The sequence below is a fragment of the Siphateles boraxobius genome, unplaced genomic scaffold, assembly GCF_051911475.1.
Source record: "Siphateles boraxobius isolate OS27281-9 unplaced genomic scaffold, OSU_SipBor_1 198, whole genome shotgun sequence".
Lineage (NCBI taxonomy): Eukaryota > Metazoa > Chordata > Actinopteri > Cypriniformes > Leuciscidae > Siphateles > Siphateles boraxobius.
In genome coordinates, this window is record NW_027508808.1 from 320001 (window position 1) to 330000 (window position 10000).

The 10000-nt window shown below is 37.4% G+C and overlaps 1 protein-coding gene across 2 annotated transcripts in view; it reads right to left on the bottom strand.

Moving 5' to 3' along the window:
* Positions 1–3563: 3563 nt before the first annotated feature.
* Positions 3564–10000, bottom strand: part of ltbp4 (latent transforming growth factor beta binding protein 4) — a 90919-nt gene continuing 84482 nt past the window's right edge. For both annotated transcript variants that reach the window (XM_077235544.1, XM_077235543.1), the window contains 5 exons: positions 8367–8519; positions 7519–7771; positions 6228–6469; positions 5285–5434; positions 3564–4339 (listed from right to left, as the gene is read on the bottom strand). In XM_077235544.1, the coding sequence (XP_077091659.1) occupies positions 4203–4339; positions 5285–5434; positions 6228–6469; positions 7519–7771; positions 8367–8519 (935 nt within the window). In that variant the 3' untranslated portion in view covers positions 3564–4202. The remainder of the gene's footprint in view (positions 4340–5284; positions 5435–6227; positions 6470–7518; positions 7772–8366; positions 8520–10000) is intronic.

Consider the following 10000-nt stretch of genomic DNA (forward strand, 5'->3'; position numbering starts at 1 on the left):
CTTTATCTGAGTTTTTGTTATTTCTGACGCGATACACAGTTGGGTAGCTTTTTCGAGACTAATGTCAACTTCTCTTAAAAGTTTCTCTCTCATCTGACGTGATTCCACAGACAAGTCCATCTCTTATAAGAGATTCTTGCAACAGTCCAAACTCGCATGACTTCGCCTTTACCTTTAGGCCCTTGCACACACGAGAAAAACGTATACCTCTCGCAGGTTATGTTCTTTTTAGGGTTACAGTACTCTTCAAATTTCTCCATTATTTGTTTATCATCGTCTTCTTCGAACTTGAAGGTATTATACACTTCAACCGCTTCTTCGCCGGCTACATGAAGATATAATGAGGACTTTGCCTTGGTTGGCTTGCTAGCGCTTCCCATTGCATACCGCTCAAATCTTTGCCGAAATCTCTTCCAGTTTTCCGACAAATTACCGTGCATCAGATCAAGTCCTGCAGGCCGTTTTAATCCATTTTCGTTACTCTTATCGTCGCTTTATTTTCTTCAGTACTTTACTCCTGACACCATGTTTCGATGTGTTGTAAGGAGAAGACACGAGACCTCTTCTAGGTTTCAGCCATGTCGCCCTGTAGCCCCAATATTTCAGTTGTTGCTTCAGGGTGGCAATGGGTGACTAGTTTATTACATATCATGACAATATAATATACAGTACCATATTATACAACGTTCAAAAGTTTGCTAAATTTTTTGAAGGAAATCTCTTCTGCTCACCAAGGCTGTATTCATTTGATCAAAAAATCCACACATACCAAATGTGGGCCGGATCTGGGCCGACACATTGTTGCTGTCTGGGTAATATTGTGTAATATTATTCATTTTTTAACATGCTTATTCCACTATCAATGTGCTAAACATGTTAACAGAATGTTAAAACATGCTAATAATATGTTAACAATGTAGAATGCTGCGTTACGAAATCGAATAGTTTACTTCCCTACTATATAGTATGCGAAAAACTGTACACCAACAGAGTAGAAGCTTATGTTCGAATACAAAGTCTCCGGATGATCTACTACTTCCAGTGGCATAGGATCATTCTAGCAATGTGCTAAACATGTTAGGAACATGCTAAAATGTTAGGATCATGCTAGCAAAATGAAAAATAATGTTAACGTGTTAAAACTAACAACATGCTAAAAACAGTCTAGAAACATGCTCGCAAAATCCTTCTAAAAAATGAGCTAAAACGTGCTAAGATGTGCTGACAGCATGATAAAACAAGCTACCCAGACAGATGTGGAATCTACATGTACCAGATGTGGGCCGACACTATGTTGCTGTCTGGGTAGGAAGCTTATAAAACTTTCAGACAAGGCTTTGTCCCAACAAACTTTCTAGTTTTAAATGTAATCTAGTGATCAAAGCTGAATTTTCAGCATCATTACTCCAGTCTTCAGTGTCACATGATCCTTCAGAAATCAGTATAATAAGATGATTTGCTACTCAAGAAACATTTCTGATTAAGCTTAGTAGTTAGTTTTATTTAGTTTATTAGTTTTTAAATTATGCCTATATAGTTTTTTTCTGTGCTGCTTCATAATTTTGTTGAAAAATATAGAAAGTGTGATATTATTTACATTGAAGTACTGTTCCATCATTGTAGTGTTTTTTAATGGTAATGGTATTTTCATTATATATATAAATATATGTTTTATTTTATTATTACTTATGACCCACACTTTTCTTTGCATTCCACACACCAGCACAACCGCAGTGGTAAATATTCTCCTGTATCAGATTTATTCATCACAGTAACCACAGCTTGTAAATCGATGATTGTGTCACAACTTGATGACGTAAGTGGAAACTTAACTGAAGCCAAGAACTTTGACCTAAAATTCCACTATAAACATTCGGCAGCCAATTCAGATTTGGCGTGTGTGTGTGTGTGTGTGTGTGTGTGTGTGTGTGTGTGTGTGTGTGTGTGTGTGTGTGAGTGAGTGATTTGCACTCATGCCAGTCCAGTTCAGGCTGTGTTTAAAGTGAACACAGTCGAGTACTATCAACAAAGGAGGATCAGAGGAAGTTTACGGGGAAAACTGAAATCATCCACTACATTGTTGGCTGTAACATGATCCACTGTGAAGTGAAAGCTGATATTCCGCTGGTCAGTGCAATCCACCGAAGTACATTAGGAGCGAAGTGAACCCTTTTAATCGGCTTGGGTGTGTGATGTGGGCGGATTGGCCTATAAAAGGACTTATGAGCTGGATTCATATAAACACTAGGCATATTAGGACCACACAGAGATAAGCTGGATACAAACCTACTCAAACAAAGCACGTGAGGAGGCAGAGAGAAACTGCTGAGAAATTAACAACAATGGGATTTCAATTATGTCAGACATATTTAGGGTTCAATCTTGGACAATGAAAACTGATCTAACTCCAGCTGGAAATTAAAGAGGCCATATTATGTCCTTCTACAAATTCATGTTTAAATATTGATTACTTTCCCTATATTCTCCATTTTTGCAGCTCCTCTCTTCCCAGTCTGTCAGTAACGCTCTGGTGTGTGTTTCCCGTACAACGACGTAACTCGCTGGTTTAATATATTAGTTCGATGCATCGTTGAAGAAATCAACTAGCTAGTCACGTCTGTTTCCCGAAACCATATTGTCGTATATTGGTCGTTCAACAACGTTGGTTAATGATGTCACGCACCTCTAGGAGTAATAACTTACTTTAATGAATCTGTTTGAGATCTAATTAATACTAGACGTTTTGCTATAAATTACAGACATGGCATCTGAGGACTCTTTCTCATTTTTCTCAGTTATTTTGCTTTATTTCCAGATTCAATCATAGGCTCGTTCTTACGCACTAGAGCTCGTTCACACATGCGCACTCTTCAAAAACGACACTTTAAATCTCTCGATAAACTAAAAGACGTAAATGACATTTGTATTTATTCTAAATAAAGAAAACGGGTTGTACTTAATGCCATCTTGCTTTTTTTGCTCTGTCGTTCAAAACACACAACTTTGCGATGCTGTTTGCGAATGTTAATTGGAACGATGGTTTCGGGAAATTCCGACTCATTGAACTTTGCTGATAACAACGGAACTTGCAAACATAGTTGGCTAACGATGCTTTCGGGAAACACACCCGTTTAGTTCCTGTCTCTATGAAGCCCCTCCTTCTGAGAAGCACACTGTGCTCTGATTGGTCGGCTGGATCAGTGTGTTGTGATTGGTCGAGCGCTTCGAGTGTGTTTGGGAAATGTCCCGCCTCTTACCAGTTTAACACACTACTAACTAACTCAACCAGGCCCCGCCCCTTTATTCTGCGTATGAATTATTTAAATGAGGAATATTGTGACGTGTTCGTTCCCGGAAGAAACTCAAGACTACAATGGAGGCGTTTCAGGAGTTCAGAAACACTGATATAGAGAATAACTCCCGCTGGAGGGACTTTGTGCTCAAACAGCAACATTACACACTAAAGAAAGATGAACATTGAAAAAAGCATAATAGATCCTCTTTAAAATCAAATGAAGTTCAAGCCTGATTGGTTTTCAAGAAGCTTAGCAACAAAGAAACACTTGGAATGTGTGCAAATATATTTTCAAACAGCTTCGTCAGAGGAGATATCAAAACCGTACACATACAAATATGTAACAAACATCTGAGATGTCTTAAAACTGTACAATAGCAGTTGTGTAAAAACCCACAGGACTGCATTTCCCCCACAGATACAGTGCATTTTGTTACGTGACAGACAGAAGAAAACAAATGGCAGAAAAAGAGATTTTACAGTATCAAATAGTAACATGGTGAGATTCTCTGACAGTTATATGAAAAAAAAAATTATTCATGTAAATATATTCATATAAAGTATACATGGAGTTGCCTTCATTGATATGGATGTATAAATATGAAGATTTAAAAAAAAAACTAGTTTATGTGTTTTCGTGGATCTTTATGACAGATATTCAAGCTCATCTGGCCTACGTTCCAGTCCAAACAATGAAAAAGATCAGATCATGTACATTTAGCATATCTTTTTTCGTTTTAGTACAACATTATTGAGTCTTGAGTGTGTAACATGTAAAGCTTCAGTATTAGACTTTTGGATATACACACAGGTATTGTCAATAAAGTCATAAAATAAACAATTTACAGCAATGTGGCGGGAAAAGTCTCTGAATCTCTAAACCGCGTGAGTCCAGCTTTCTCACTGATCAAGCGAGGATGCAGTGGTTGGGTCTTCGGGACATGATGAAACCCCTGAGACACACACACCTGTACGAGCCCTCGGTGTTCACGCAGCTAGCGTTAACGCAGTCGAGTGTGTCTTCCTCCTCACACTCATCCACATCTACAGTCAAACAAACACACAGCTGCATCTTTAATCGCTTGTGTGGAAAATTAAACAGCTCTGTTTTTTATTACAACAGCACATGTTATTGGTTAAAGGATTAGTTCACTTCAGAATTAAAATTTCCAGATAATGTCCTCACGTCATCAGTGATATTCATGTCTTTCTTTGATATTCATGTCTTTCTTTCTTCATTCGAAAACAAATGAAGGTTTTTGAGGAAAATGTTCCAGGATTTGTCTCCATATAGTGACTTCAACGGTTCAAATGTGAGTTTCAGTGCAGCTTTAAAGTCTCGACACGATCCAGCCGAGGAATAAGAGTCTTATCTAGCCAAACCAGTGGACATTTTATAAAAATAAACAAACATTAATATACGTTTTCACCACAAATGCTCGTCTTGTACTAGCTGTGATGTTGGAAAGGTCACGTGACGTAGGCGGTAAACGTAGAGTAGGGAGAAAATCCAAAATCATTCGACATCTTTGTTTCACCCTTTATTTATTTTCTTGTAAAGGGCGTTTGATTTAGTCTTTACACGTTCACTTTGTAAACAAATGTCTGTTCTTCCTCTAACGGCACGCGTGACCTTTCAACGTGATTATGTAACGCGTGAAGACGTGGACGTGCAAGAGGAAAATTTGTGGTTCAAAAGTATATGAATGTTTCTTTTTTTTAGAAAATGGGCGATGGTTTGGCTAGATAAGACTCTTATTCCTCGAATCCTTGGCTGGGACGAAGCTACATTGAAGCAGTTTGACCGCATTGAAGTCACTATATGGAGAAAAATCCTGGAATTTTTTCCTCAAAAACCTTCATTTCTTTTCGACTGAAGACAAATCTCGGATGACGTGGGGGAGAGTAAATTATCAGGAAATTCTATATCTGAAGTGAACTAATTCTTTATAGAAAGAGAAAAACATGGAAATAAAAAGAAAGCGATACCTATGCATGTCATGGTCGTGATGTCGAGCTGATATCCGTCGTAACAGTCGCAGGTGTAACCTTCCTCGACTCGAATACAGCGCCCGTTCTCACAGCCCTGGACGATCCCACATTCCTCTGAACTCAGACTGCCGTATGATTCATATCGCCCTGAAACACACACAAGAGTCGCAGGTTCTGCTAGATGCTGTCCTTGTGAAAAAGAAGTGCGCTTAATTGTACTGAATGTGTACCTGTAGTGCGCTTGAAATCTTAAAAGCTAGCTATATTTAAAACTGTACTGTACTTGCAATATAATATGATCTGATATAATGAATAATGAAATAAAAAGTAACACTTAAGTAACACTGTAATAATGTCAAAAAATTTGTTTTAATAATCTTTTGTCATGATTTAAAGAGGTACACACAACATACTAAAAGCACATATAAAGCATGTGATTATAATTTTAACTGTAGTGTGTTATTTGAGATTACATTAATTACAAGTTATCGATTTTAAATTTACTAAATTGCAACTTCATCATTACTAATATGTAAATACAATTATATTTAAATACATGACATGCAAGTTTCAATAGAAATGGCATTAAAGTATATTTTAGTTCACCATAAATACTTAGTAATTATCAAATTACACATAAATATGTACTTTAAGTGAGTAAAAACACACTTAACGTCAGATAATTGCATTTGGTATACATTTTTAAATAATATAAATGTTCATGTAATTGTAAATACGATGCAGTGAAGTGTCTACATCCAGTTCTTTAAAAGTCTATCAAGTGCTCTTTTTTCAAAATATGCTAAAGTGTGCTTCATTTGCAGTGATTAAGATAATCTAAGTGGCCAAAAACCCTCCTAAAATCAGCCAACAGACCAGATGTGTTTTTCAGCAGAGTGGCATTCAGTTTCAGTCACTACACTTGATATTTCAGACTCACGCTCATAGACTCTTCGTGGCCCCTCCCGCCTGTCATGAAACATTGGGAAAGGGGGCGGGGCTCTCCATGACTCCTCCCCCTCGCGGTACCGGGAGTTTTCGGGAAGAGGAGCCAGATTCAGTGGAAGCCCGTCAGGACGGGGCGGCAGGGGTCGGGCATCAAACGTTCGCTCACCGCGAGGATCCGGGATACCGAAGGGAGGGCCGGGAGCGCTCTCATAATCATCCTCCTCATAGTAACGACTGGAACGAGTTGAGTAGAAATACACACAATTTGTGAAAAAGAAGTGGCATACTTTTAAAAAGAGTACTTCTTATTGAAATAAAATAATATACTTAAAGTCCCCCTGTGGTGAGAATCCAGTTTTTAATGTTGTTTATATGTCTATGTGGTGTTTTTAATATGCTTTAAGACAAACCATGTGTAAATTCATAAGTCGACAGCATTGAGTATTTTCTCCTTAAAACTGCAGTGAACCAAAGACAGTCTCAAAAACACGGTTTGAAATCGCTGGTGTTTCTGACGTCACAAACTACCTTGTAACCAATCAGATCAACGTGTGATCGTCAACGAGAGGATCTCTGAGCTGTGTGAGTGAGTGGAGGCGGGGCTCATTTGCATATTCATAGAACCGCGTATTCTAAATGAGACAAGAGTGTCGAGTTAAATTCAAGCTATTTTAACGCATTACACTATTTTTTCAAAGAAAAAAAAACTTTTAAATATGTAATTTTGGTGATCAAATATGAGTTTCAAGGGATACAATTATTGAATACAGGGGTACTTTAAGTGTGAAATTATTTCCAGACACTTAATTGCATGTCTACTGCAAATAAATTGAATTATATTATAGTATAAATTCCAGGTGAAACTCAAAAAATTAGAATATCGTGCAAAAGTAATATTTTTGATGATTATGGCTTACAGCTTATGAAAGACCCAATTCAAAATCTCAGAAGATTTGAATATTACATGAAATCAATTAGAAAAATGATTTTTATTACAGAAATGTCAGCCCTCTGAAAAGCATATTCATGCATATGTATATAGTTATATATACTAAATATATTAGTTTCACCTTTTAATTTGAATTACTGAAATACATGAACTGTTGCACGATATTCTAATTTTTAGAGTTTCACCTGTACATATTAAAATATATACATTAAATGCAATTAGTTGAGCCTAAGTAGGACGTCAGTGCATCTTTATTTGTAATTTCAAAATCACTTCTATTGTCTTTAAAATAAAGTTGCAGTGCTGTAAGTAGAGTATTGTTGAAGAGCCTCACCCTGCGGGCCTGTAGGGGGCGTCTGGGGGCCCGTATGAACTGGGGGGTCTTTCTCTCAGCCCAGACCTCCTTCCACCTGCTCCCGCTGGGCTGTAGTCCTCGTAATCAGTGGGCATGTAGTCGGGGCGTCCCGGCTGGGCTTCGGGGTACCCGTACGGTGGCTGGTATCCTCCTCCTCCCGGGCCGAAGCGCTCATAATAACGCGGGGAGTAAGGAGGAGGACCCAGCTCATTACACAGAGCCTCGTACGCCTCTAATCAGGAGGCAAACACACATATGACTGAGTTAAACAGTGAAACTGAATGTGTGCATCGAGTGGATCTCTGAGCTGTGTGAGTGAGTGGAGGCGGGGCTCATTTGCATATTCATATATCCGCGCATACTAAATGAGGCAAGGGTGTCGAGTTACATCAAACAGCAGTTACAGCAAACCGCGCTTTTCAAAACGACAAGCTTTGTAAAAATCGCCGTGTTTCAGGAGCAACAATAATGTACAGTATGTGTAAAATAAATACTTTTTTTTTAACCTAAAACCACGTAAACAAATTGCATTAAACCAAATACACAAAATAATGTTCTTTTCAGAACCGTCATATGACCTCTTTAAAATACATTTATTTCATACTAAGTATCTGCAATGACAGATTTTTAAAAATATACTTTTACAGTTTGAAGCACTTCTTTTTCACAAGGGTTGTAAGCCTGTACTACTTTAGAGCATTTCATTAATTATTATTGTTAAATTAATTTCAAACTCAGAAGCTGAACTGAATTTAAAAGGCATTGGCAATCCAGTTCTGAATGTTGTGTGTGTATGAGTCTGTGTGTGTGTGTGTGTGTGTGTGTACCTTCATCTCTGCGGGGACAGAGGGCACACTGCAGACCCCAAGCCTCACCAACCAAACAACAGCACTCAGTAAAGGTCAGCTGAGGTTCTAACAAAGCACTCTGACACATTAGACTAGCTGTGACGTGACGCCAGCAGACGTTTAAGTTCTCGTCTGAGAAAAGCATAGAAAGAAAGACGGCAGATACACATTAAAAGTCATTTTACAATGCTAGTAACATTTTTTTTTTAATTCTTAAAGGGATAGTTCATCAAAATATCAATATTCTGTCATCATTTACACACCCTCATGTTGTTCCAAACCGATACGACTGTTGTTCATTTTCAATACATATATGAAGATATTTTTAATGAAACCGAAGCTTTGCATCACACAAGCATGTTTATGCTTCTGCAAGAACTAATAAGGTTTGTTGTTGCAGGTCACGCAAGTCAAGTCATATTTATTTATATAGTGCTTTATACTACAGATTGTTTCAAAGCAGCTTCACATTAATAAACATAAAAATAATGGTGATGTTATAAAACGAATTCAATTTCAGCTGTTAAAAGAAAAAATGATTCATCTCAATTCAGTTAAAATTTTTCTCACCCAATAGTGCCAGTGCATCTAAATGATAATATTACTGAATATTAATAGTCTTTAAAACCCCAAGTACCCTTTAGCTTCCATTAAACAAACATATCTCAAGTACTATAATCTATATATGTGTTGATCAATGATTATGGGTGAATAAAAGCTAAAACTAAAAGTAAATCCATTGTGTCTCTTCATAACACACGGATTTAACAGCTCGATTCATATGGATTACTTATTCAATGTCTCTTTTTTAACTGTAAAAGTTTTGGTTAAATAGACTTTCAATGCAAGGACATAAATCTCTCAGGTTTCATTCACAATATCTTCATTTGTGTTTCGAAGATGAATAAAATTCTCATGCGTTTGGAATGACATCCATATTGAAAAAAAAAAACATACAGCAAAATGTATTTATTAATACATTAACATATTTACTGACATATCGCTTGAGACTTGCTGATAAAAATATTATAATTAAACTTTATTTGGAGTACCTCTTTATTGCACAATGCACAATTCACTTTTACATGGTGTTTGTAATGTGTGTGTCTGCAGTGTGTGTACACAACCACCATATACTGGTAAACATCCACCCACTCCTCTTTTTTTAATCCCCATAAATCATAAGCAGTGTCTCAGAACAAGCCGTTCGCAGATTGTTGTATGTGTGATGTCAAATTACACAGGCCCCGCCCATGACCGCTGAATGACTCCGCCCTTTTAGCTTAGCTCCTCCCCTGAGTGAGCTGTACACAGTCCACAATCCCTTTAAAATGAAACTTAACATAGGCTATAATTTATTCAAAAATATATAGTAGTAAAATAAAATATAATTCCCTTATTAAAAGGACACAAATATATTTTAAAATAAAAAGAGTTACAGGGCCGGCATGAAATGCTACCCAGATGGCAACATAGTGTCGGCCCAGATCCGGCCCACATCCGGTATGCGTGGATTTCACATGTGGGCTGGATCTGAGCCGAAACTATGTTGCTGTCTGGCTAATAAGTGTTCTTTAAAAGGTTGTGTGTGTGTGTGTTTTTGCATCTCTTAC